The sequence below is a fragment of the Pteropus vampyrus genome, unplaced genomic scaffold (genome assembly GCF_000151845.1).
Source record: "Pteropus vampyrus isolate Shadow unplaced genomic scaffold, Pvam_2.0 Scaffold452, whole genome shotgun sequence".
Classification (NCBI taxonomy): Eukaryota; Metazoa; Chordata; class Mammalia; order Chiroptera; family Pteropodidae; genus Pteropus; species Pteropus vampyrus.
In genome coordinates, this window is record NW_011889233.1 from 1,005,650 (window position 1) to 1,033,291 (window position 27,642).

At 49.4% G+C, this 27,642-nt stretch overlaps 1 protein-coding gene across 6 annotated transcripts in view; it reads left to right on the plus strand.

Moving 5' to 3' along the window:
* The window catches only part of WDR62 (WD repeat domain 62), a 42,941-nt gene extending 20,977 nt beyond the window's left edge, over positions 1-21,964 (plus strand). For 3 of the 6 annotated variants that reach the window (XM_011381832.2, XM_023524176.1, XM_023524179.1), the window contains 23 exons: positions 904-1,041; positions 2,530-2,708; positions 4,150-4,241; positions 5,859-5,984; positions 9,050-9,117; positions 9,197-9,318; positions 10,149-10,224; positions 11,001-11,112; positions 11,208-11,271; positions 12,018-12,143; positions 13,191-13,324; positions 14,983-15,035; positions 16,532-16,750; positions 17,762-17,892; positions 18,205-18,308; positions 18,659-18,769; positions 19,055-19,189; positions 19,487-19,598; positions 19,712-19,853; positions 19,934-19,994; positions 20,178-20,849; positions 21,385-21,542; positions 21,635-21,964. In XM_011381832.2, coding sequence (XP_011380134.1) covers positions 904-1,041; positions 2,530-2,708; positions 4,150-4,241; positions 5,859-5,984; positions 9,050-9,117; positions 9,197-9,318; positions 10,149-10,224; positions 11,001-11,112; positions 11,208-11,271; positions 12,018-12,143; positions 13,191-13,324; positions 14,983-15,035; positions 16,532-16,750; positions 17,762-17,892; positions 18,205-18,308; positions 18,659-18,769; positions 19,055-19,189; positions 19,487-19,598; positions 19,712-19,853; positions 19,934-19,994; positions 20,178-20,849; positions 21,385-21,542; positions 21,635-21,898 — 3,399 coding nt within the window. In that variant the 3' untranslated portion in view covers positions 21,899-21,964. The remainder of the gene's footprint in view (positions 1-903; positions 1,042-2,529; positions 2,709-4,149; positions 4,242-5,858; positions 5,985-9,049; positions 9,118-9,196; positions 9,319-10,148; positions 10,225-11,000; positions 11,113-11,207; positions 11,272-12,017; positions 12,144-13,190; positions 13,325-14,982; positions 15,036-16,531; positions 16,751-17,761; positions 17,893-18,204; positions 18,309-18,658; positions 18,770-19,054; positions 19,190-19,486; positions 19,599-19,711; positions 19,854-19,933; positions 19,995-20,177; positions 20,850-21,384; positions 21,543-21,634) is intronic. The other 3 variants (XM_011381833.2, XM_023524178.1, XM_023524177.1) reach the window with 3 other exon arrangements.
* Positions 21,965-27,642: the final 5,678 nt, after the last annotated feature.

Genomic DNA, 27,642 nt, shown 5'->3' on the forward strand with positions numbered 1-27,642 from the left:
TTTCCTGTGAATACCTAGCTGCTTTGGGGTTATCCTGTCCTTGGATCTGTCAGGGGCCTCATTGATTTTCTTGTATACATGTTGATAACATGTAGGTCTTATAACTAAAAGTAGTTTGTCCCTACCTGCTTGTATTTTGGAAGTTATAAGAAAAGCTTGTCACCTAGTTTTGTAGTAAATGTTACCCATGGGGTTTGGTTCTTCCATCTGGCTGCTCTTTGTTATATGGAGACTTGGATTTAAAAATTTGAACTGCTTTGGCCATCATCTTCTCAGCACCCAGTCTTTTATACTTGAAATCTCTTTATATGTTGTCTCTTTGTCTCTCTGACCTGCATTCTTAGTAATGTCTAATTCTGTCTTTCAAGTCACTTCATTTCTTTTCAACTGAGTCTAATCTTTGGTTTTTAATATGTTTTATTTTTCATTTCTATGAACAGTTCTATTTTGTTCTTGTTCAGCTATGCTTCGTCGTTCTTCATAGTTAGTTTCCAGTTGGCTACTCATACTTTTAATCTTGTCAAAGTTTTTCTATTTCTTTAAACATATAAGCATAGTTATTTTATATTTTGTCTGATAATTCCAATATTTGATGGTAGACTCTGTTATTTCTGCTGCTTCTTGCTCATGGTACCTTGTTTCCTTTTGTGCTTAGTGAGCTGCCCGCTTTCCTTGGAAATTTATTTGTGGAGATATTTTATGGCCTGGGCTGAAAATGGGGCATGGACTATATATGGTAGCATTTTTGTCCTTTTTCTCTTGTTTATTTTTAACATAGAAGGCATTAAACTATGCCTGTTTATCTGCAACTTACTTTTTCCCACCAAAATGCAACAGTATATTATAGTGCTGTTGTTAAAGTAGTAATGAATTGCTCTTTGCCTTGTTCTCTGAGAACTGTAGGTATATCCTGAGTTTGAAGATCAGAGAGCTTGTCTGCCATCAGGATCTTTTCTGACTTGTTCTTCAGACAACACAATCCGCTTCTGGAACATGGATAGCAGCCCTGACTCTCCCTGGCAGAAAAACATCTTCAGTAATGTGAGTGGCTTCGTTGTGAACCATCTTTGAGGTGGAACAAAGACCTGCTTTAAGCTAGGATATTGGGGCAGGAGTGAATCTTATAGAACCTTGCTGTTAGGCATCACTAGGGTTACGAAGGCGGGTCACTCTGTCTCCTGCTCTCTTGTTTCTCTCTCTCTTTCTTCTTCGCTTTCTTTCTTTCTGCCAGTTAGCAACTATTGTCTGGATGTGTTGACCCAGCTACTCCAGGCAACCTGACATATTCAACAGAAGAGAAATTGCTCCCCAAGCCTGAGTTAGAGCTTCCTGAGAGCACCTGATGGACCAAATCAGGCAGCGCCTTCCCCTGTCTAGCTAGCTGCAATAAAGTGAGGCCATGGGTGGGGTGTTGGCAGGACCCTAGAGACAGCCATAATGGGAGGCGTGGGAGAAAACACTTTGCTGAAGAAATGGTTTGTATTGTTAGATCAGTAAGAGAGCTTCTCTGAGGAGCTGAGACCTGAATGCATTATTTATTCTGCAGATACTTATTAAAATCTGTGCTTAGGTGCTATGCTATATGCTGGGAACACATCAGTGACTAAGACAGACCCTTCTCCTGCACTCGTGGCACCCACAGTCTAGTAGGGAAAGGCAGACAATGAACCAGTAACTGCACATTATGATATAATCACAAGTGTGGTAAGCACCATGAAAGAAAATTACAAAGTGCTAGTAGGATATGTATAAAAGTCATCTGATCTTATCTGTAGCATCAGGAGCAGCTTCCTGGTGGAAGAGACAACTAAGCTGAGATATGGAGGATTGGGAGGAGTAAAGAGGGAAGGAGAGAGTGTCCCATGCCAGAGGAATAGCCTGTGCAAAGACCCTGAAGTGGGATTGAGCTTGGTGAGTTGAAAAATCTGAAAAGTCAGTGTGGCTGGAACAGAAAAGGCCCTTAATGCAGGATATGTATGTATGTGCTCCTTTACTATTCCCTTCACCCCACAAACCAAAACTACCATCTTCTCTTGTGCACTTGTGATATATATGTTATATTTGGCTGCATACAATCGAAAAACCCAAAATAAGAGGTAAAAGTTTGGTTTTCTGACTCATAAAAATAGTCTGGAGGTAAACAGTCTGGGCTGTTATGGCAGCTGCAGGAAGCCCTCAGAGATCCAACAGCCTTCTAGCTCTCCACCCTGCCATTTTGAAGGAGTGGCCCTTGTTTTAATCATCCAAAATGGCTTCTGGAGCTTCAGTCATCACATCAAAATTCCAGGCAGGAAAGGAAGCAGAAGGGTTCTTGCTTGCTATACATTTCATTGACCAGAATTTATTCACAGAGCCTCATCTAGCTGCAAGGGAGACTGGGAAACGTAGTCATTATTCTGAATAGTGAACCTCCCAGGTCAAAATCGGAGTTCTGTTACTAACGAAGAATGGGAGACTAGCTATTGGACAAAACTGCAGAAGTGTTTCAGAGCTTCTCACAGCATTGACCTTAGCCTCTCCTTCCTGCAGACCCTACTGAAGGTAGTGTATGTAGAGAATGATATCCAGCACCTGCAGGACATGTCACACCTCCCAGACCGGGGGAGTGAGAATGGGACACCTATGGATGTGAAAGCTGGGGTACGAGTCATGCAGGTCAGTCCTGATGGCCAGCACTTGGCTTCAGGCGACCGAAGTGGAAATCTGAGGTAAGTGGGCTCTGGTGGTTGTCTAGCGTACACCTCCCAGCTTGGGCTTGGGTACTCAGGATGGTAGGGAAGAGCTCTACCACTAGATACCCGTTGGGAATAAGGGCTATGAGTAGCAATCCTGTAACTAGCCACCCCTGGGAACTTAAGTGAGGAAATACCTTCCAGAAAGGCTGAAGTGATGATAGCTACTGGGACCTCAGCAGTTGGGACATGTGAACTTTGCCCACAGAGTAAACAGGCAAATTTCTATGACACTTTACCAGCCATTTGGTACCACTGCTGAACCATCAGAGAAGATGCCAGCTGGAGCTTGTGGGGGTCCTGGAGACACTGGGAGAGGGGCTATGAAGATGGGCCATTTGAGGGCTCGGTTCACACTGCAGAGGTTTTTCAAGATGTTCCTGGCTCAATAGATGCTGACAAAATATGAGCCCCTGTCACAGGGACCAAGTTTAAGCTGATAAATGATACCTGTAACCACCTGGGCGCTGGGGCCATTGAGGGATGAAAGGGACCGGGAGGAACTGAATAGCATGTCCCCCATAAAATGGCAGCTACCATACAGCACCAGGAGTACAGGCTTCAAGATGTATGTGTGTTCCCAGTGTCCAAGCAGAACAGAAAGTTCAGGGGTTCTTTTCTTTGAAAGTCTATGATTTTTAAATGCTGGCAACTTTTTAAATATCAATCATTGTATGAGGCAAGCCAAATATGTCAGTGGGCTGCTCACATCGACAGCATTCTGCCATGAATGGTGGAAACAGTAACAAGAGCTATGTGGGCATAGCACTTTTCCCCCCCGCAGCTGGCTGCTGGCCTGATACCATGTATACCAACCAATTTAGTCCTCTTGCTGATCCTTCAATGTAAGTGCTATTATCAGCTCCATTTTCAGATGGGGTGAGTGAGGCAAGAGAAGCGAAGTGGCTAGGCTAAGATCACACAGGTAGACAGTAGAGGAACTGGAACAATTGTCTCTTATTTCAACCCTGAATGACCTGTCAATTGTTTGATTTCATTTGGAGAGAACAAGGAAAATCTAGACTTGAGACTCTTTTAAGAGTGAGAGATTGGAACCAAATGTTCTCACCCATAGGTCCTATCCTTGAATATGACCTCTGACTCCTGGCCCCTGCCCCACCGTCAGGGATCACTTCTGATACAGCTCTGCCCTTATCCTTGTTCTTCAGAGAATTGTCCTAGATCTGACCCATGGAACCACAAGGGGCTGTGTGCTCACTGAGGTCCTCCCAGGCTTGGCACCGCTTCCTTTAAGATGGCAGGTGTCCAGATAAGAGCGGTTGGGCATCTCTAGACTATTTGGCCAAGGCAGGGGGTTCCCCATATCGCCCACCTGGCAATGGCAGAGTGCCTGGAGTAGGAGCAAGGGTAGGAGGGCCCTCCGAGCAGGGCACAGCAGGCAGTGTATGTCTCCCAGGATCCATGAGCTGCACTTCATGGATGAGGTGGTCAAGATGGAGGCCCACGATGCTGAGGTGCTATGCCTGGAGTACTCCAAGCCTGAGACAGGTGAGCGTGCCCCTGGGTGGCAGCAGGAAGGCAGTGACCTCCTGGCATAGCCACAGAAAGGGGAAATTGGTGTCTGTAAATATCAGCTGAAAGTCCTGTGTTTAGTAGGGGCCCCTGTCTTTGGCCTTGGGGCCAGGGTGACTAGGACTCTAGAAAGCAAGACATCGTCAAGCAGGACTCAGCTAGCTTACCCTGATGCCCATGGCCCTGAGCAGTACTTGGGTCACAGAGATGAATGTCGAATGAGCAAATATATGAATGAGTTCACCCTCTGCTGGAGGCGATAGACAGTTAAACATCTTATTTTGAAAAGTTTAATACCTACAGAAAAATTGCAAGAATGTTATAATGAATACCTGTGTGCTGTTCACCCAGACTCCTATTTTTTTCTTTTAAATCCTGTCTGACTCTTTGACTGTATAGTGACTATCCGCTTCCCCCTCTCCATTTCTCTCTCTGTGTTTGAGTGGGTACATATACACACATATAATAAAATAATAGCGTATACATTATTTCTTCTTTTGCTGAACTATTTGAGAATAATTTACAGGCATGATGCCCATTCACCCTTAAATGCTTCTGTGAGCGTTTCCCAGGAACGAGGACATCCATTTATGTGCCCACAATGCTTATCAAATGCGGGAATTTCACTTTGATGCTATATTGTCATCTGTCTTATGGTCCTTATTCCCATTTTGCCAGTTATTCCAATACTGTCTTTTATAGCACCTTTGTTTTTCCAATCCAGAGTCACGCTTTAGTGGTCTTGGCTCTTTTGCCACTTTTATTCTGGAACATTTCTATAGACTTAATTTGTCTTTATGACTTCAGCTTTCTGCAGAGCATAGACCAGTCATTTTATTTGATCTTCCTTCTGTTTGGGTTTGTCTGTTTGTTTTCCTCATAATTTGATTCTGATGATACACTCAGCAGGAACATAACATAGGCAGAGTTATGTCCTCCTATGGTAATAATCTTTCCCATGCTTTTTTTTCTTCTTCCTGCCCCTGAACCCTGTGTCCCACCAAATTTTCTTTAAATCTCTTTTTACTCAGTACACCTTTCTTGAGCTCCCCTCCACCTCAGGTCATATGTTAGGCCTCAGACATACCAGGTGACCAGAGTAGGCCCTGTCTGAGGGGGCCAGCAGGGAAGGCCTAGTGGCAGAAAGAAGTGTGGCAGCAGGTAGGTAGTCAGTAGGGCCTGGACAAGACCTATGAAGCCAGAGCTTAGAGAGTGAGGGGATACTGTTTCCAGGAGGCTGAGAAGTTGGCAGGGCTTCACATGGCATGCCAAGGAGTTGGACTTGGTAGGAAGGAGTGTTGGGCTCTACTACAATGTCTGCTGTGGGCATTAGTGGAGGAGTGTCCATATGTTGGTGAAGATTCATCCTCCTTGAACTGGTAGCATGGGATACAAAATGCCAGGATTTGGGGGCCCTGGAGAAAGACTACACAGAACTGAAGGCATGGCCTCCTAGGTTTGGGGCAAGTTAGCAGCAGTTATAGAACCAAAATCCCCTTCTTCAAGGCCTAGAAAGCCCGGTCATGCTTCTCTCTGGGAGGCCAAGGCATTAAGCAGCCTCCTGGGAACCCAGGCCACCCTCTCCACTCACAGGGCTGACCTTGCTGGCCTCAGCCAGTCGAGACCGACTGATCCATGTGCTGAACGTGGAGAAGAACTACAACCTGGAGCAGACCTTGGATGACCACTCCTCCTCCATCACGGCCATCAAGTTTGCGGGTGAGCCCCTTCCTGCTCCCAGCACCTCATTAGATGCGCTCCTTTGGCTGCAAGTAACAGCAAAGACTCCCTTTACCTTAAACAAAATAAAGGGAAAAGCAAGCTCTGGATTTAGGCACAGCTGGATCCCAAGGTTGAATTTTTTCATTAAATTATTAGTTCTCTTTCCCTCTGTTAGCTGTGCCTTTCTCTGGAGGGTAGGATCTCAGTTGTCACTGGGCCACTGGAGAGAGGTTTCCCCTCTTCTTATCCATTTTGGCAGAAATTAGAAGCTGACTTTTGTTTTGCTGGCTTGAGGCACCTGCCCTGTCCAGAACAGTTATCAGTTCCAGGGCTTTGGGGTGTTTCCTTGAACCAGGTCTGACTTATGTGCCAAGACCTCACCTACCTTTACTCCTAATCCAGGAAGACTGGCATTAGGTGAGTGCTGGTTCCCTAAAAGAAATCAGGATATCAATCTTGTGAGAGAGCAGGATGGGCACTGGCGACCTTGGCAGAAAGAGAAGTGACGATTGCTAGAGGCTGATTCTGTGCTGGGGATCATCCTTGCACCATCTCAGCAGCTTGCCCCTTCCTCGCCCCATTTTACAGCCACAGTCACAGCTGGTAGGCATAGGCCTAGGATCTTGCCTAAGGCTGCCCTTTTCAAAGCCCTCACTCAACCAAGAAATCAAAGGGATTCCTCAAAGACTGAAAAGATTCAGTATGGAGATCCCTGGCCCTAAGAGATTAGATTCCAAGGGGTGAAGAGGCAGGCCCCGTGGGGTATAACTGATCAGAGCCAGGAATGTATTCAAAACTATATTGAAGAATAATATGTTCATGGGGAGAATACATTCATGCCCTCTATCAAAGTTCTTGACTATGAAGTGTTTTTTACATATAATCTTGTGACAGAACATATTAATGTCCTGGGATCCTCCCTACTTCATGCCCTGCTTCTCTTTAGCTAAGGTGATAGGGAGCCAGGCGAAAACAAGTTAACGGTGGTTGATGTGTCTTGACGAAGTCCTAACAAGAGTTCATCAGCTAAAACGTCTCAGATGTTAAAAACCTGTTCATTCTATGGACTAGAATAAATCACTAAATCTAGCAGTTTGGCCAGCAATGACCTCACCTTTAATGAATGGTCTAGATCCAAGAGAGGTGATGACTGGCCCAGGGAGTCTGTCCGTAAGGCCACCTTCTGAGGGGTGTGGGCCTTCATTAGAGCCTCAGCCGGTGTGAGGAGACACAGCTCCTAGACCCAGCTCCTGAGTGCCCTGCTCTGCCGGGCTGGTCCCCCTGGAGGTTATGCTCAAAACACTGATAGTGAGTATAAACTGGGCACCAGCCAGTTTGAACCCATTTGAAGCTACCCTGCTAAAGAAGAATTCAGTCTTTTAACTCTTTACTGTGAAACATATGTCCAAACAAGTGACTACAATACGGTTTACAGACATGCACCACATAATGACGGTTCAGTCAATGACAGGCCATATATACGAAGGAGGTCCCATAAGATTATAATGGAGGTGAGAAATTCCTATCACCTAGTAACATCATACCCTATATAATGTCATAGTGCAACATATGTCATAGTACTCACATGTTTGTGGTGACCCTGCTGTAAACAAACCTACTGCGCTGCCAGTCAGATAAAAGTATAGCACATACAATTAATGTACAGTACATAATACTTGATAATACTAATAAATGACTGTTACTGGTTTATATATTTGCACTATACTTTTAATTTATTTTAGAGTACACTTTGTACTTATTTTAAAAAATTGCTGTGAGACAGTATGCTGCGTTAGGCCGGCAGTGGCCTCATGCATAATTTTCTCTAGTGCTTGATTTAATCTCCTGTTGTTTTGTGCAATAACTTGCTGTACAGGCTTGTAGCTTGGGAACAATAGGCCAAACCACAGAGCCTAGGTGTGTAGTAGGCTGTACCATCTAGGTTTATTTAAGTAAACTCTGCGAGGTTCTCACAACGACAAAATTGCCTAATAACGCATTTCTCAGAACGAATTCCTGTCATTAAGTGGCACATATAATACAGTGTAATCCACATCGGGGTTCATAGTCGACAGATGTGAACACACACACCCATTGTTTATAGCCAGCAACTGTTCTGATTATTCATGGTCCTAACATTGTTGTTTGGATCCACCACCCAAGGTTAAGAAGCAGAGTATTACCGGTAACTTGCAGACCTGCTCTGGGTCCCTCCCGCATATAGGGCTCACTCCCTTCTGTGAGCCAGTGACTCTTGCTTGAGTAACATCTTAACTTGTATGTCAGGCCTGAGCTCTCTCAAATGTCTGTTACGAAGGAGCAGCATCTGTTGCACCAAGGCTCCAAGTGTTTACTCTGTCTTTTAATCCTCATCACAACTCTGTGATGTATTTGTGCTGTTGTTATTCTGTAAAGAAAGGAGGGTAAAAGCAAAGACATTTATAGTGCTTACCATGTGGCAGCCACTGTTCCAGGAGCTTCACACAGCTTCTTGGCTGTTATAGACCCATTGCACAGACAGGAAGCTGAGGTTTAGAGAGGAAGCCAAGTTCAGAGCACATTGTTTAAGCAAAGAATGCCTGGCTTCAGTCCTGGCCCTGTCCTGACTCTCTGCGTGCCCTGGGACACGGACTACGTGACTCTGAGCCCCTGGGTCACACTTGTGCAATGGAATGGCTAGTGAGCATTCAGGGTAGTACAGTGTAGCACAGGGTCTGGCCTGAGGTATGTGTGAATGTTCTGGTTGTTTTTGATAGCACGAGCCTCCTAGTGGTCTGCCTGTTTTAGATATGGTGTCTTTTCTTTGTCCTGTCATTTGTTTCCCTATCTGCCCTTGCTCTGCAAAGGCCTCCCTATAACTGCTCCATCTGCACCCCCTCACATACACAGCTCACACCTTACAGAGTCCTACCTGTATCCAGCACCCATCTCACCTCTGGAAAGCCCTCCTTGACCCCCAGCAGAGTTCCCTTGCAGTGGAGTTCCCTGGCTCAGATCCCTGGTCCCACTCAGGCCCAGTGGTGGCCCATCCTTGCCTGACACACCGCCTCCTCCTCTTCCAGGCAACAGAGACATCCAGATGATCAGCTGTGGGGCCGACAAGAGCATCTATTTCCGCAGTGCCCAGCGGGTAGAGTGGAATGGTCTCCTTTGGGGTTGGGGTGGGGGCTTGTCAGGGTTGTCCTCTGAAGCCCTGCCTGCCCTGCCAGGCCTCAGATGGGCTCCACTTTGTTCGTACCCACCATGTGGCAGAGAAGACCACCTTGTATGACATGGACATTGACATCACCCAGAAGTACGTGGCTGTGGCCTGTCAGGACCGCAATGTGAGGTGAGGAGCTGCCCTGGGCCCTTAGTCGGCCTGGCCTGGACTGCTTTCTGAGTGGCATCTGTATGGACCTAATTGAGTCTGTTTTCTTGTGAGCTGTCTGCTTTCCTTCCCCCCTGCTCATATGGTCCCTGAGAAGCTGAGTGGGGTGGAGAAACAGTGAATATTTCTTAGGAGCTGGGCTTACCCAGGCCTAGCCTCCAGATCAGCAGAGGGTTCCAAGCTCTCCAGAAACCTATGTGGCGTGACTGAGAGGTGCCGAAGTGGCTCATAAACTTATTCATTCATCTACATTCTCCAAGCACCTGTCTGGGATGGACAGTGCAGGAGTCACAGCAGTGAGCAGAGCAGTGCTGTGCCCTGCCTCACAGTCCAGTGGAGGAGAGACTGACACTTCACCAAATAGTGATGGTGTGGAGTGGTCAGAGCTGGGATGAGGGGAGCCCTGGGAATTTGGGGTCCTGGAGAGACACCCAGCCCCACCTGGGAATCACGCAGGGCTTGATGGAAGGAACATCTAAACTGAGACGGGGAAGAACATGGAGTGAGCCAGAGGAGGGAAGGAATGTGCAGAAAGCAGAGCATGTGCTAAGATGTTCTTCTCCTTCATCTGCTCACTCAAATTGGGTGCCAGGCACTCAGCTTGCTCTGTGGTGAGGGAGATGGACATTAACTCAATGGGCACGCCAATGCATAATGTCTATGACCTCAGCCTGAGATGGGGTTTTAGTCCAGGCATCGGACACAGGATAAGAGGTGACAGGGTTTCCAGGAGAGAGAAGGGAGTGGGTGGGCAGGTCCATGTTGGCCCTGTTCTTCCCCCATGCCCCCAGAGTCTACAACACCGTGAATGGGAAGCAGAAGAAATGCTACAAGGGCTCCCAGGGTGACGAAGGGTCCCTGCTGAAGGTGAGGAGCTGGGGCCCCCAGGGTAAAAACTGTACACAGACCCCACATGTGTATAGGCACAAGGCTCCCATGTGTCTGCTGCCCCAATGGGCCACCTGAGACCTGTGTCCTTCTTGGCACCTGATCAGAGGATCACATGCTGGCCTGCACCCACTCTGGACTGGCTGACTAAGGATGCCAGGGAGCTGGGGGTGAACCAGAATGCTTCACCTTTATTTACTTAGCCCTTTCCCAAGTTGGGCCATTTTAAGTGGTTTTTGTTTTGAGGCATCAGAGTATGGTAGGAAGAATCAGAGAGGCCAGGACTCCCTCGCCAGGCTTGTCCCCTGCCTATGTTGTCTCAGAGCCTCTGGATTAGTTAGGAGTCCAGGCTCCAGGTTCAGACTACCTCACAGCTCTGCCTCTGGCTGACCATGACCTTGGATAAGCATCATCTCCTCTCAAACTGGTCTTATCTGTAAAATGCAAATAGAAAGAGCCTCTGTCATAGGGTTGTTCTGTGGAGGAAATAGTTATATACGTATAGTGCTTATTAGCACAGGGCCCAGCTGCCATCATTACTTTGTTGTGGTTGTTAATTTCTTTACCTGTGAAATGGGATCAGGAGTTCCTACCCTACCAGGGCATGTTGTGAGGGCTGTCTGGGACGAGTCCACGTGCCAGGCATCCAGCACAAGGGTGATCTTCAGTCAGTTGGGGCTGTGACATTTGTCCCAGGCCTCATGATAAGGAAGAAGCAGGCAGTCCAAGTATCACTTGCGCCTTCTTCTTGGCAGGTCCACGTGGACCCCTCGGGCACCTTCCTGGCCACAAGCTGCTCTGACAAAAGCATCTCGGTGATTGACTTTTACTCTGGCGAGTGCATCGCCAAGATGTTTGGCCATTCTGGTGGGTGTGCCTCCCTGCTTAGGACATCTCCCCACCTGCTCTCCCACAGCCTTCTGACTCAGAAGGTCAGCACAGCTTCTCTGTTCTGCTCCTAGAAATCGTCACTGGCATGAAGTTCACCTATGATTGTCGTCACTTGATCACAGTATCTGGAGACAGGTGGGAAAGGCCTGGAAGCTGCCTCTGGCTGGCCTCCCTCTGGGAGTGGGTGGGAACTATACTGTAGGGAGAGCAGGAGCTCAGCCACCAGGAATGCCAGGCTCACAGCCTGCCTGTGCAGAGCTCTTCTGAGTGTTTGGCCTTATCCGTCCTTGGACAGCATGCACCTTGGTGTCACACCCAGCCCTGGGTTCAAATCCCAGACCTGCCACTTATTTATTTGTGACCTTGAGCAGATCGTTTTTCTCTCTCACCTTTACTTTGCTCCTTTGTAAGAGAGATGATGTCATCTACCTTGAAAATTGTATGGTGAGAATCAAGTGAGATGACTATACATAATTCCTTATACATGAGTGTGTGTATGTATATATGTATATATATGTGTGTGTACATATAATCTTAAACATGTGGTTAGTGCCTAAGAATATATAGATATATAGATATAGAAATATAAAATAAAATCCTTACCATGTGGTTGGTGCTCAAGGAAGTCCTTTTTGTCATTCCCTTTAATTTTTGAGTCTTGAGACCCTCAGAACAGGCCTTGGTTACCTGGGGTTTCCCAGAGCCCCACCCGGGGTGTAGACCTGACATAGTGGAGCCCCTGCACTAAGCCGATGGGGTGTGTTTTCTGGGAAGGTCCAGGGAATGGTGTCTTGGCTGTGGTGACCCAGGTGGCTTCATAGTTAGACGACTTCCATAGTCACTGTTCCTCCCCCTTCCACATCTCTCTTTGGCCTCTGCAGCTGTGTGTTCATCTGGCACCTGGGCCCGGAGATCACCAACTGCATGAAGCAGCACTTGCTGGAAATCAACCATCGGGAGCAGCAGCAGCAGAATACCAAAGACGGGAAGTGGAGCAGCCACCCCAGGTCCTGGCAGCCACCTGTCCATCCCCCATCTCTCCTTCCCCAGAGGAATATTTTCCTACCCTAGGCCCCAAGAGAAGTGATGCTGGGAATGTAGCCATGGCCAGGACAGCCCTGAACCCTGCCTTTTGTGCACTCCCAGCCTAGGGGGGCGATGGGCTTTTAATACAAAGTTATGATAATACTCATGAGAAAGATTTTGAAGTGGAAAAGCAAAGTGTTTGGAGAGTCTGTAAGCACTGTGATGGAGGAAGCCCTAGGCGGCTGTGGGGGCCAGAGAAGGCCCCTGATCAAACCAATGGTTGTGGTAGAGGTGGTCAGGGAAGAGTCCAGTGTGGTTGAGTAAGAAGTAAGAGACTTTTTACTCTTTCAAGTCTATATGACACAAGATCACTTTTATTTGGAGTACATTCATGTTCTAGTTTTTGGTTTGGGGGTCTCAATTTGGGAGATTTGGGGGTTTTTCTTCTCTCCTGACCCTGGGAGCTATCTTTGTCTCTGTCTTGAGGCTTTACCATTGCTTCCCAGTGGGGACCAGGCCTTGACATGGGCCACGTGTTTTGCAGTGGTATTGGAACTATTGCAGATCTAGACAGCAAGGGAGAGAGCAGTTCCCTTTGTCTCCTGGTTTTGAGGCTTACCCTCCACCCTGGGGCTGAAGCAGGGTCCCGGCTCTAATGCCCACCTCGTATCAAGCATGTTTTAGACTCCTATACTCCAAAGGAGATAAACTCTCATTGCCACCCCCCACTTCCCAGAACAGAACCCAGCAGCTCGGTACTCAAGACCCGCTATCTGCTTTGCTTTCTGTCCCATTGCTGTGGCCCTTGGAGAGTTTGTCTTATTTTTTGAGCCCAGCCATTCTTATATTTCACTTATTGTGGTAATATATTTCTAGCAGAATGAGTGTGGCAGGTGAGACCTCCCAGCACCATGTCGACCAAAAGCCAGTAATATGTTCCTATGGAACCTAGCACAGAGCCCTAAGCAGGTCCCCCCAGCACCCCATTTACCTATTTCTCTCTTCGCCGTATTCATTCCTGGCTTTAGACAGGAGACATATGCATCCATGCCCAGTGAGATTTGTTCCCTGAGCCCTGGAGAGCAGACAGAAGATGAGTTGGAGGAAGAGTGTGAACCTGAAGAGTCGCTGAAGACACCATCCAAAGAGAGCTTAGATCCAGGTTGGGAAAGGGGCCCTCTCTTTTGACCTCTGTCAGCATAGCAATCATTGCTGGGTTTCCCCCACTACTTTTGTTTTCTGTGCCTGGCACACGTTGAAGTTCAGTAATCACGTCTGTCAGGACTCTCTCAGTGTAATAGCAACCAGACTCTGTTGCCTTAAACTGGAAAGAGGATTTATGTGTTCACGTACCTGAAAATTTGAGAGGATCAGCTTCAGGCATATTGTCTGGATCCAAGTAGTCAGGTGATGTTTGAAAAAAAAAAAAACGTATTTTTCTCTATCTCTTGACTTTAATTTTCATCATATTAGTTTGCTGTCAGGCAGGCTCCTTTTCCTGGGAGGGGTGTAAAGAGAGTATCCCAGGGGAAAAAACAGTGTGTTATCCAGAAGACAGAATAGATTCTGTTGTTTAGGCAAAAGGGAGAGTAATAGCTTAATGGCTTTATTAAAGGCCAGGCCCTCTATAAATTTCTGCTTCTCTACAAATCACCTTGCATAGGCCCTTGTGGATGCAAGATGGCTGCCCAAGTTCCAGGCATCAGAGGCATGGTTGAATAGGACATTCCATCCTAGAATCTCTTTGAGAAAGTAATTTTTCTCCCAGAAGCTCCCAGCAGGATTCTCTCAGGTCCCACTGGCCATGATTGCTCCAGTGTGAGAGAGGCTAGAACAGTGACTAGCGCTTGTTGCTTTTAGTGCTTTTCCCCACAGGCAAGGGCCAACTGGATAGCTGGTTGGCAGGCAACACTCCTGATCCAGTGTCCTCTCCAGAGTAGCCACTTTTATCAATTTGGTGCGAATCCTTATAGGCAGCAGTCCCCAACATTTTTGGTACCAGGGACCGGTGCTCCTATGACAATCTAATGCCTGCTGATCTGAAGTGGAGCTGAGGCTGTGATGCTAGCGCTGGGGAGCGGCTGCAAATACAAATGAAGCTTCACTCACTTACCTGCCGCTCACCTCCTGCTGCAGACTGGTACCAGTCCATGGCCCAGGGATTAGTTTCCCCAGCTTATAAGCCTTTTCATAGGTATATCCATAGGAAACACATCATATTTATGTCCATAATTGTATTATACTGCAAGTATCTCAAAAGCATCTTATCCCCCTGTATGTTGATGAGTACAAAGCAGAGATCTCCCTCTTTTAACCAGCAGCATAGTTGGATGTTTTAAGATATTCCCTCTGGGTGGGCATTTAGGTTTCTTCTAACTTTACACTGTTGGGAAGCTGGCTCTGCTGACTGCTCCTGGGCCTCCTCCTCACACACATGTGAGAGTGTTTCTCTGGGACAGAGGCCGAGGACTGGCACTGCTGAGCCCTGGAGTTAGTATACTTTTTGTTTTCAAAGAGAACCTCAAGGACTCTCCAGATCCAGTTACTGCCCCACCTCGCAGACAGGGTTAAGCTCTTCCGTCCCCCATACGTTTGCCAACATTTGATTGTATGAAGCATTTTAATTTTGGTCAGATCTTATGGGTAAAACATGATATCCCATTGTGTAAATGTGCATTTCCCTGACAGTGAGGTTGAGCTTCTTTTGATATGTCCGTAGGTTCCTATATTGTCTGTTCAGAGAACTGCCTGTTTATATACGTTGTCCTTTTGTCTGTTGCATTGTTTATTCCCTTTCATGGATTCTGTGTCTCTCTCCAGATCCTCGATGCCTGCTGACCAATGGCAAGCTGCCACTGTGGGCAAAGCGGCTGGTGAGTGTGCCTGGAAACCAGGGTACCTGGGGGCTGGCAAAGTAGGGGTGTCCTCCTCCATGCTCTTGTTTCTTCTAGGAGCCCTTTTCCCCTCCTCGTCTCTCCTTTCCCTAGAGAACCCCATCACCCTTCCAGTCTCAGCTCAGCTAGCCTTTCATTCATGCAACACATATTTATTGAGCATGTACCCTGTGCTAGGCATTATTCTGACCATTATACACAGCAGCAAGCAAGACAGACAGAATCTCTGCCTTCACGGACTCATATTCTTGTGTGGGAGATGGACAGTATCCACATGAAATAGGCGAAGTATAGTATTTTGGGAATTGATAAGTGTGATGGAGGACAAAAATTGAAAAGGAAAATAAGGAGTATTAGGGGAGGAAGTGACAATTTTAGGGTAAACAGGAAAGGCCTTACTGGGAAGATTATATTTGAGCGGAATTGAAGTAAGTGAGAAATGCAGATCCTGGGGAAGAATGTTGCAGGCATAGAGAACAGTCTGCAAGGGCAAAGGCCATGAGGCTGGATTATGCTTAGCATGTTTGGGCAAGTGTAGGGGGCGGTTCGAGGGCCTGGGTTAAGGGTAGATGAGGGGCAAAATGAGGGGAAAAGGGCTCAGAGGCAATGGGGGCAGATGGTGTGAGGCCTTGTGGGCTGTGGTGCGTTCCCTCGACACTCCTTGTTGTCCTTCTCCACTTATTTTTCCCCCATTGCACTGAGTGAGACAGAGACAAGGAAATCCTCCCTACCATCCCCTTCCTTGCAGGCCAGGTCAGGGTACCTGGCCATGCTCCCTCAGGCCCCCAAGCTTCCCTTCATCAGTATATATTACAGTCGGAATTGTATTCAACAATAATCACTGTACACTTACTCTGTGTGGGCTCTGTTCCCATTTACATGTATTATCTCATTTAATTCTCATTTAATTCATATCCTCATTTCAGATAGGGAAACGGAGGCCCAGAGAGGTTAAGTAACTTGCCCAGGGTTAGAGGACGTGGGATCAACCCTAGGCAGGCCGGCTCCAGACCCTGAGTTCTCAAACACCCACCCTCCACCGTCTCTCAAGCAACAGTCTCGGTAGTAGGCAGCAGTGGGCTGGACCAGGGTGGAAAGAGAAGTAGCCATATCTTGTATGTGTTTGAATGGCAGAGCTAACAGGAATGAAGGATGACCTCAAGGTTTGGGGCCTGAGCAACTGGAAAGAATAACTGAGATAGAGAAGGCTTTAGGAGGAGCAGGTCTTGGGGGAAGATAAGTTGTTTTTAATACCTTCGCTTTGAAATATTCACTAAACATCCATGTGGATGTGTAGAGAGGTCACATGTGTACTTCTGAAGTTTAAGAGCAAGAGCAAAGAGATAGATGTCTGGGAGTTGTTTTTGAGTAGCATTCAAAGCCAAGAGACTGGATGAGGTCCATGCAGTTTCCCTGGCCCTCACTGGAATTGGTGATCACTTGACTGACTGTCCCAACCATCCCATCACCCTTAGCTAGGAGACGACGATGTGGCAGATGGCTCAGCCTTCTATGCCAAACGCAGCTACCAGCCCCATGGCCGCTGGGCAGAGCGGGCCAACCAGGAGCCCCTCAAGACCATCCTGGATGCCCGCAGCCTGCATTGCTACTTTACCCCCATGAAGGCTGACAGCCTGGAGGACTCTGTTATAGATACAGTGGAGCCGCAAAGCCTGGCAGGCCTGCTGAGTGAGGTAAGGCTTGCCTGCCCCAACCTGTCCTGTGGCCCCTGTACCACGACTGCCCGCTCAGGACTTAGGACCTCACCACTCTCGTTTTGAAAGTAGGATTGACTGTCTCACTACAAGGGTGCAAGAGGATTACCTGAGATGGTAGAGAGTAGGAGGGTGAGCCCCGGGCCTGGTACACAATGAGACTTCCCAGGGCAGACCAGGAATCTGGGAGGTGGGTCACTTTGGGGGTTAAGAGCTTGGGCCCAAGAGCAGGCCTATGCCTGAGTGTGGGACATTTGAGCAAATGAAGTCTAGCCCTACTTCTTCCCAGCTTCCCTCTGGGCTTTAGTTTTCAGAAATATGGACATTTTTTAAAAAGATGATCAAGAAAAAAGATTTCCAAAACATAGTCATTAAAAAATAGCCCTCAGAGGACTTTTACAGGAATCCAGTGCTAACAACAGGGCCTGGGCCCCTTTTGAGGTGCTAAAGCAATTTTAGCTCTTATTCTATTATTTTCCAAATAAAATTTTTTAGCCTATTATGTTTTCTTTTTTATTATGGCATAATATACATGCAGTTATGTGCTCAAATCTTAGGTATATAGCTTAATGAATTGTTTCCTCTGTATATACTTATGTATATCCACCACCCAGATCAAAATATAGAGCATTTTCTACCTCCAGGAAGACCCCCATGTTCCTCCCAGTCAGTACTCTCACCCAAGGTAACCAGCATTCTGACCTCTCAGCATGGATTGGTTTGCCTGGTCTTAAACTTCATGTGAATGGTCTCTCAGAGGGTTGGACGCATACCTATTCCTTACCTGTAAAGGGGATGATGATGATGCAGTGGGGGCATGGGATTAGCTCACAGTGAACAAAATGCTTGGCCCAGGCCCTAGTGTACTGTGAGTGTACAACAGTGGGGGCTGTCATTATTCCCGACTTTTTTACTGTAACATTTAGCAGCTTGCAAGGGTCCTGGTTGTCACAGCTACCTCAAATGGCTTAGTGCCTCTTCACTCTACAGTCAGAGAGTCCCCAGGAAGATGGCCACAGGGATCCCTCCTTCCTGCTGCCCCTACAGAGGGAGTCCTCTGAGGCCAGTGGGCTCATCCTCTTCTCCTTGGAGGCAGAGGTGAAAGCCCCAGGGACAGACAGGTGGGTGTTCTTTGCACCAAGGGGAGCATTAGTGAGAGAGAGGAAGCCTCAGCTGATAGGCATACTCTGGAAGAACTGCTCTCCCAGTGGGGCGGAGGGGGTGCGGCCCAGATGGTGCAGGAGCCCAGCCTGTTTCCTGGGTTCTGGGTGGAGGTACAGGGTGTCCTGGGGGAAGGGAGCCTTTGGAGGAAGCAGAAGAAGCCAGGTAGTGCTCCCAGGAGGAGCAGGATGTGAATGCCTTGGGTTCCGGGTGGGGGCCAGTTGTTTACTAACGAGTATGTTCTTCCCTCGCCCTGCCCGTTGGCACCGCAGCAAGTACTTCGAGAAGGAGGGGGAGGGGGAGCCTGGAGACCAGCGAGGTGACTCCTACCTCAGAGTCTCCTCCATCGGCTCGAAGGATCAGAGCCCACCTGAGGGTGAGTGAGGGCCAGGCAGGGATTCTGGCCAGTCTATTCATCTGGCCAGGCCCCTTTCTGGGCACTGATGATGACCTTGACCCAGTCTTCCTGAAACTCAGAGTGTCACAGAAGACAGACGTGGTCCCTGCTCTTACCCAAAGATTCTAGAGTCCAACTGCCCACTGGTGGAAGCCCAGCTCCCTCACTTTCTCCAGTTGTAATCTTGCTGGTCCATAAAAATAGGGAGCAGATATTATCATACCCATTCACCAGATGGGGAAACAAGCCCAGAGAAACTGAGCCTCTTTCCTGACTCACCCAGAAAGGGCCTGGCTTTGGGCTCCTGAGCCCCTGCTTTGTTGTTTCAGATTCAGGGGAGTCAGAGGTCGACCTGGAGTGCAGCTTCACCACTATCCATTCCTCCCCTCCACAGCTGGAACTAAATGCTCAGTTTGACATGACATTGACCCCCACACCAGGTAAACGGGCCAAACGAGGGAAAGGGCAGTGCATGAGCCTGGCTAGGGGCGGCCGTGATACATAACCACTGCCCTACATCAGCCCTACTCTTGGCACTGAGCCTCAATTTCCTCATCTGGAAGACAGAGCCCTTAGTCTTTCCTTCTTGGCCTGGTAGCAACAGGGTGTGTGCTAGGCGATCTAGCTTTCTCCATTGTTAAGTGTCTGGAGTCTTTGTCAGGGTATCTGCCATGACTCATGGTGTTGAAGGTTCTCTCCTGCCTGTCCTCTTTGCCTCTCCCCAGAACGCCCAGGAACCGCAGAGGAGTTGACCAGGCCTGAGGTGCCAGCCATATCTAATGGCTCCCTGCCCCAGACCCCTGAGCAAGAGAAGTTCCTCCGCCATCACTTTGAGACACTTACTGATGCCCACCCTGAGGGTAGGGCCCAGCCCCTCTCAGCCCTGCCTGGGTGTGCTATCCAGTGCTCGGCACAGCGTGGGTGTCTCTGGGTGTCTCTCCGGGTAGGGCTTTCCCCAGCAGGGCTGGCGGGGGTGGTGGGAGGGCATACATTGTATCTTAAAGACTGAGCTGCACAGTTTCCTCTCCCTGTTCCAGTTGCTCTGCGTTGTCTGTTGGTGGGGTTTTTGAGGATCTGCTTGCTGGTCTGTGAGTCTGCCTGGGCCCAGGCCAGTTGGCTGGAGGGAGTCTGAGGGCTCCTTTGACATCTTCTCCTAGAGCTCTTCCACAGATCCCTAAGAGATGTGAAGGCCTCTGAGGATGAGGACTTCTTTAATCCACGGCTGAGCATTTCAGCCCAGTTCCTCTCACGCCTCCAGAAGACATCCAGGTAGGAGCTGGTGAACTAGCAAATCTTCTGGCTTTCTTTATTCCCCAGGGCAAGGCTCTGTCCCCTCAGGCACCCCCAGGGGCAGATACAAGCACCTGGTTTCTTCCACACAGGCTCACCCACACCTTCCCTCCTCGGCTGCCCCTGCACCTTGTGAAGTCCCCAGAGGTCAGACTCACAGACCTCGGGGGGAGCCAGCCCAGAGTGGATCCCCTGAGAGCAGGTACTGGCTGCACCTCCCCAGGCAGGACCAATGTGAGTACTGGGCCCGCCTCCTGGGGACAGAGGGCTGGGAGCTGGGAGGCATTGTCCTCACCTCAGGGCTGTGCTTGCAGGTCCTCTCTGGGGGGAAGGCTCAGGAGTCCCTTGACACCCCGGAGGCCTGGTGCCCACTGAGTGAGTGTCCCCATCCCCAGATGAACAGCCCTGAGCTTCTCTGAAAATGGCCCTAAGTGCCCAGCTGAATCATGGGTGGGGATGGGCAGGGTCCACTGAGACCCTGCAAGCTACCCTTGGGTGGAGGCTCTGTCCATCGACTGCAGCTGGGGTGTGAGAGTGAGTCGGCTGCTTCCATTACAGCTCCCTGCCTCACAGGCCTGGTGTCCTATGTCCCCTCCTCTTCAGTTCTGCCCACAGACAGGAAGCCTTCGACACCCCCAGCTCTACCCACACCAGTTCTGTCTCCGAGTGTCCTCTCGCCCTCCACCTGCTCCTACATGGAGCCCACTGCAAGCTCCCGTGCCAAGGTGTCACGCAGCATCTCCCTTGAGAACAACGAAGATCCCGTCCTGGCTGAGCTAACCAGGCCCGTCCACAGGCCGTCATCCATAGGGGACCTGGCGTCTCTGGGCCAGGAGCTCCAGGCCATCACCACTACGGCAGCACCTGACAGTGAGGGCCATGAGCCTGCCCTGCCCTCCCGGGGCAACCACGAGGCCCGGACCAGCCTCAGACTGACCCTGTCGAGTGTCTATGACAGGCTTTTGCTGCCCCCACCCCCACTGGAGCCATCCAGTACTTGTGTCTGGTCCCAGGAACCTGTGGCCACCCAGCCTAATGTTATGGTCACAACAGCTAACTTCCCGGCTCCCAGTCCCGTGGATGTGAGTTCTCTGAGGCTCCACAGCTCCACCTGTCTCCCAAGGCTCCTGGTCCCTGAGCCCCTCAACACCCATCCCAGCAGCCCCCCACTTCCAGAGGCCAGGCCTGGAGTTCCTGGCAACATCACTACCCTCCTAGAGCTCGCTCCAGGTGAGTACCACCCTCAGAAAAACGGATGTCCCCTAAACTCATCCTATATAACATCTGGTTCAGCTCCAAAGGTGGGCACTTGACCTGGCCACAGGGGCTGTGCCATTCATTAACTGAAATATTTAGTGAGCACTTTGCATGTGTTGGGCTTTGTTCTAGGCCCTGGGGACATGGGTCATGATAGTAAATAAGACCAGAGAATTGACACCTTAATTGGAGATGTCCAAACTAAATCTATGAGGAAAATGTTAAGTATATCATGAAGTGATATGTACTAAGGAGAGAAATAAAGAGTTTAGGGAATTAGAAGTGGGGGCAGTGGTTATAATTTGAAACAGATTAATGAGAAAATGCTTCTGAGAGAAGGTGGCATTTGAACAGATGCCTACAGGAGGGACGGAACAGGAATGTGAGAAGTGCTCTTGGGGACTGCAGGAGGTGTTCTAGGCAGAAGGACAACAGTTAGGATCAGCCCAGCCACCCTGCTCTCTAGAAAGCAGAGGCATCTTTCTCGTTCCCTCCCCTCTGCCCCCAGATGCACTCAGTCTGGTCCGGGACAACCCTGGACACTGGAGGGAGTCTAGGGTGCCAGCCAGGGTCCTGTCCTCAGCTTCCCTTGAGCTGAGCAGTGTGAGGACCATCGTGTACAGGCTGCAGACTGCCTTCCAAGAAGCCCTGGACCTTTACCACCTGGTGAGCCCAGACCCGGCGTCAGGGGGAAGGCTGAAGGGGTGCCCTGGGAATGCCTGGCCTGGGGTCCCTAACAAGGTTGGAACCTCTTGCAGATGGTCTCCAGGGACCAGATGAGCACCGAGCAGCGGCAGGCACAGACTGAGTTGGCCTCCACCTTCCTTTGGATCCACAGCCAGTTAGAAGCCAACGACTGGCTGGTTGGGACCAATGTGGCCCCAACCCAGGCCCTGCCCAGCCCAGGTCCCCCCTCCCCACCTACACTGTGCCCCCTGGCCAGCCCCGATTTGCGTGCCCTGCTGGAACACTACTCAGAGCTGCTGGTGCAGGCTGTGCGGAGGAAGGCACGAGGATACTGAGGGCCAGCAGCTCTGCTGTTTTCTGATAAAGTAGATATTTTAAGCAAATAAACTGACAACTTAGAAGAATGGTTCCTAGTGCTAATCCTGGCACATCCACAAAGCCCCGCTTCGGCCATGTGGAGGGAGGGTGGAGAAAAATGCTGGGTGGGCCAACCCAGGGAACTCTCAGAAGTCCCAATGCCAGGGCCCGTTCTTGGTGTTCTCAGACTCTATCACATTCCCAAGAAGTTTGGGAACTGCAATAATGATGACCCAGCACCTGGCTCCCGTGTCGCTTATCCCCAGCCCACTGAGCTGCTGAGGGATCATGTGTGGTCCTCGCCCAGTGGGACCAAGCAGTACTCCAGGAAGGAGCCAGCCCTTCTTCCCTGCCTCCTACTGATGCCCAAGAACCCACTGGAGCTGCTGCTGTCACCATGTGCCAGATCCTGGCCACCAGTACACACATTGCCACACCACTGGTTCCTTGGCCAGACTCATGCTAGATCATATGAGGTCTAGGCTTTTGTCCCCATCTGCAGCAGGGGAAATTGAGGAGGGGCAAACGGGCTCATCAGCTGCACAATCTGGGCAGCATGCCCAGGCCACCCGGCTGAGACCAGTAATTCCTTCCCCAGGAAGAGAACTGTGTCCATGTGTCCCATCACTGGTACCAGCTTCCCCAGGCAGCAGGCATGTCGTACCTGTCGACTGCTGTGGCCTGAACCCCTGCTTGCTTGTCAGTTCCTCCCTGCTCTGTCTGGTGGTCACGGCCCACCAGAAACAGGGTCGGAGAGATTCCATTGTCTTGCCCTGGGTCCCAAAGAGCTGAGACTCAAACCTGGGCTTGCCTGGTAGCATGAGGACAGGGCCCTCTGCTGCCTCCATAAACACTGACACACATCAAAACCAATAATGCAGTTAAAATCTTGCTGGTACCCAGGTTCCTCTCATGGTGCTACACATTGCAGGTGGAGTGAAGAACAGGACAAGAAAAGTGTCTGCCCTTATGGCATTCACCTTCGAGAGAGCAAAACATAGAAATTAAAATGATAACTAAAGGTAAGCTGAGGGAGTTCACTGTGCTGGCTTCAGTCAGGGAATGCCTTTCTGAGGTGACATTTGAGCTGAAGCTTGATAGAGGACACAAGCTATGTGGACATCTCAGGAAAGTATCCAGGCATACAGAACAGCTAGTGCAAAGGCCCCATGGAGGCGGGGTGGGCAGGGGGAGATCAAACGTGCATGAATAGCAAACAGCCAAGATGGCTGGAATGGAGCAAGCTGCAGGAAAGGTGGTAGGAGGAAGCAAGTGGTCCCACCAGGCAGGGCCATGTTGCTTTATGACATTTAAATCCAAGAAATATTCACAACACAATTTTTCCCCCTAAATAAAATCCCTGATCTTGTGTTTGAGGAGGTGCCCAGTCTTGTTTAATTTTTAAGGCCCCCTCTGCCTGTCTCGGTGAGCTCAGGTAGCTCAGGACTCATCAGTGGGCTGTACCTCTGTCAAGAGGCTCCCCACCCAGCCCCACAGGCCACCCCTGAAAGACAGGAGACCCACTCTCCCTGTCCCTTCCTAGCTTGGCCACAGTTGCCTAAGATCTCTGAAGCAAGATTTAACATCCAGGCCTCTGGACAACCAGGGGGTCATCTTGAGACTCTGTGCCTCAGAATTTACCCCTCCTCCCACCCTATTTTATAGTTAAGGCTTCAACTCCAAATAGCAAATACTTGGCTTACGAGGGCCCACACTGTAGGGACATTTGTTACTCTTGATTGTTTCTGTTCTGTCATGCTCTATGAGTCTGAGTTTTACCCTCCAGCTTAGGCCCTCATAATTGTGACATGGCTGCCATAGCACTCAGCAGTACAAGCCTATCCAACCAGTAGTAAAGGCACGAAGCAGGGCAACTGTCAGGATAGTGGGGAAAGAAGTACAAAGCCTTCCTAGACACCTTCCCCTTCAGAGTAGTCACAGGCAATGGGAATGGAGATTGCTTTGATTTGCTTGGACCAACCACCTCTCCTGGACATACTGCTTAAATAAAATTGGGTTCTCAGCACAAAAGGAGGGTAGGCTGATAGTTCAAGAGGACCCAGTGTGTCTGCCACTCTCCACTTCCGAATGGAAGGACCAGACTCTCCTTGGACAAACCAGCTGGTTAAGAAAACACTGCTGATAAATGTGTTTGTGGGCAGTTTGTGGACCGACAGGATCCCAGCAGGAAGAGGACAGCATGCTCATGTGGGATATTTCAGAGTTTAGCAAAGGATTCATTTGCAAAGGTATGGGCAAGGAAGAGTAAAACCACAGCACCCCAGACTGGTGCCAGAGGCGAGCTCTGTCACACACTCCCATGTTATGCCATGAGGCACAAGGGAGCAAAGTGGAACCCGGAAGAGCAAATCCTGGAGAGAGGGCTGCCCTGAGAGGAGCTGTGTCTCTGGCAACCCCACAGGGAGGGAGTTTGGGGAATCCCCTCTCACATCTACAGGGCTCCCCATTGTCTAAACCCTACTGGAAGCCAGAGGGCATGGGAACCCAGATGATACTGCCCACCCCGGTCAGCCCTCCAGGACACAGAGCAGGGCGGAAAGTGGGCCTGGGGACAAATAAAAGATACCCAGCCCTAGACTGCTTCCCTAATGTTTTCAGCAACAACACAGGTATCAATTACCCCAAGAGACAAGTGTTGGGCATGGAGAACTGGGCACCTGAGCAGAAAGAGAATGGCTCTCCTTTCATCAGTTCAGTCTTTAATGCAACCTGCCCCCTGTACTCCACATTGGGATGGCTCCTAGATATTGGGCTGTCGGACCTGTGCCAGGCATACCAGCCATTGCTGCATGGAATCCAACAATTGTGAGATGGCAAACACTGCAAACCCCATTTTACAGATGGGTCTGATGCAGAACAGGGCAAATTTCCTGAGTGGGAAGAAGCTCAAGCCTTTCACCGAGAGTGAAAAGGGTTCTTGACTAAGCATAGGAAAGAATTCAAACGCACGCCAAAGTGAGAGTCAAAAGGAAAGTTTATTAGAGAAGGGGTAATGCTCCATAGACAGCATGATCTCCTCTCAGACAGAGTGAAAGAGCCTGATAGAGACCCAGAGGGACACAGAGAGAGGCAGAGACAATGAGAGAGACAGAGAAATGACACTGAGAGGGCTACCGAACACATGGAATTCAGTTTATGTATCTTTCTTAGTTTCTGTGAATTAAAGTTTAAAGACTTTGTTTATTCATTTCCCTTTGATGGTATGGACACACAGTGTAAAAGGAAAAGCTATGTAGCATGAAAAGGTAAGAATATGTAGAATGAATGGCCTGCTGGCAATTCCCAGCCTTCGATCCATAGGTTCCCCATGGTTTTAGCCAGAAGGAATGAATAATTTTATTATGTGTAGAGTGTGACTTAAAGATTCTGTTTTCCTGTTTTCCCTTCACAGTATGGAGAAATGGTTTGTTAGCAATCCCATCAGAAATCTTCCTTTGTTCTTCAGGTTTCCTTGTGGTTTGGCCATATGCTATGGACAGATCAGTATATTGCAGTCTCCAAATATAGCTTGATTCAGTTTTTAATTCTCTTGCCTCCTCCCTACATTAGATCAACTGTAACACAGATGCTCGCCTAGCTACCCCACCCCTCAAGACTTCCTAACAACCCCTGTTTATATGTCTGCTGCATACCAGACCCCATGCTCAACACCCTCCTCACATGATCTACATAGATCTTCAACACACACCAGAAATAGGGAGACTCATTGGTCTCACTTTCCAGATGAAGAAACTAAGGCCCAGCGAGAAGTGACTTGCCCCAGGTCCTGAAGAGATAAAGTGGCAAAGCTCTGGGCTAGCAGACTCTAAGAGCTGCCTCCCTTGCTTCCTCAAATTAATTAGTAGGGTTGACTCTCAGGGAATGTGAATATATGAATACATATTGCTTCTTTCACCACCAAGCGTTTGCATAGACTGTTCTCTCTGCATGGAACATCTTCCCTTTTCACCCTAAACTTCTTCGCTTCAGGGCTCACACCCAGAAAGTCATCCCTGAACCCTTAGGCTAGACCAGGAGCTTCCTTCTGCCCCCAAAGACCCCCCCAGGGTTTTCCCCCATCATAGATTGGATCACACTACCTGTGCTTCTCCCCTCGTCATGCCTGGGTCATTCTTGGTGGTCACTGGTGTATCTCCCCCATGGACTAAGGTATATGTTCGTTTTCTGTGCTAAGGTAGGTCTGGCCTATAGTTGGAGCTCAAGAAAACTGTTGGATGAATAAATGAGAGAAAGTAACTGCATGAGAAATGTTCAAAATCCTTAACCCCTGTTTAAGAGGTCAATGGCCAATCTAGAACACACCCTAGCCAGAGCTGAGGTAGGGTCCTGGGAGCCCCCAGCTATGTTTCTGGAATGTAGAAAAGTCAGAGATAGTTGTGCCAGACAGTCATTAGGAGCTGGACTACTAACAAACCAGTATTTTAATGCCTGCTACACCTGGACAGTGTGCTTCTGGCTGAATATCAGCTCTGGGCATCTGAGAATTAGAGAGGTGGAGCTTCCTGCTTGAAGATGCACAGCCTGGGTCTTCACTTTGTCCTCACGTATTTGACTCCGCTGTCCCCCCATCCTCTGGAGCAAGCAATCATAGTCACCCTCTCCCTTGCTTTCTCAGACAGCTGCTGTGATTTGAATAACCAAGCGGGCTGTTGAATGTCCGGTGGTGACTGATTTGCCTGGCAAACAGACTTTCAGGTCCTTGGCCTCACTGGTACTATGGGAAAAAACTCAGCCCCCATGGGATGTTTCCTCTCCTTATACCCAAGAGCTGCCTAGGGTCGTCTTGCCCTTGTTTATGGATCCCAGCACCTGTCTGCCCCTGGAAGCTGGAAAGAGCCCTCGGGAACCTGGCTTAGAAGGGGTAATGGTAGACCCCAAGACAGAGGTAACTGGAGTCAGCTAAGTCTGTTCCCGGGGCCTGTCATGAAATTTGCATGGAAAGAATAAGTCTCCTTCACAGCCGCCCCCTCCCTTCCCACCTGGGATAGTCATCCTGGGGCTGAGGTCTGACAACAGGTGGAGGAGGCAGCCTGGGTGTGTGTGTGGTATCATCTCACCATTCCCGGAGGTGATGCCCCGTGCCTTCCTGGTCAGGAGTAGGCGTCCGCAACCACCCAACTGGGGTCACCTGCCTGACCAGCTCCGGGGAGACGCCTATGTCCCAGACGGGCCCCTCACTGGGCCTGGAGGTGAGGGACAAGGGAGACACAAAGCATCAGCATCTGGCTTCTCTCCTAACTGCAGCAACCTGGGAGGGCCACCGGCACACCAGTCTTCTGGCCTCGGGGACTCTTTGGCAGTGGTGAGTCTGCAGCTGACCCATAGGACCCTGCTCAGTTCCCCCCTTGCCCACTCTCAGCAACAGAACCCGACTGTTCTATATTCCTCGAGCCCATTGCACATGTCCCTTCAGCCTCAGGACCTTTCCACCGTGTTTCCTTTCTTAGTAGTCAGCTGTTAGACCTCATCCCAAGCACCATTTCCCCAGGGTGGGCAGCCACAGCCCCTGCCCCCAGGGATCTCCCTCTCATGGGGGCAGAAGAGGATTCAAGTCAACAAGTAGATGGTAATTTGCTTTATGTCAGAGGATCAGACCAAGGTGACAGGAGCAAGATGGGGCATCCCTATCAGAAAGGATATTCAGCTGTGCATGCACTGGAAGGACAGCACTAGCCGAATGGGAATGTTCAAGATTATTTCA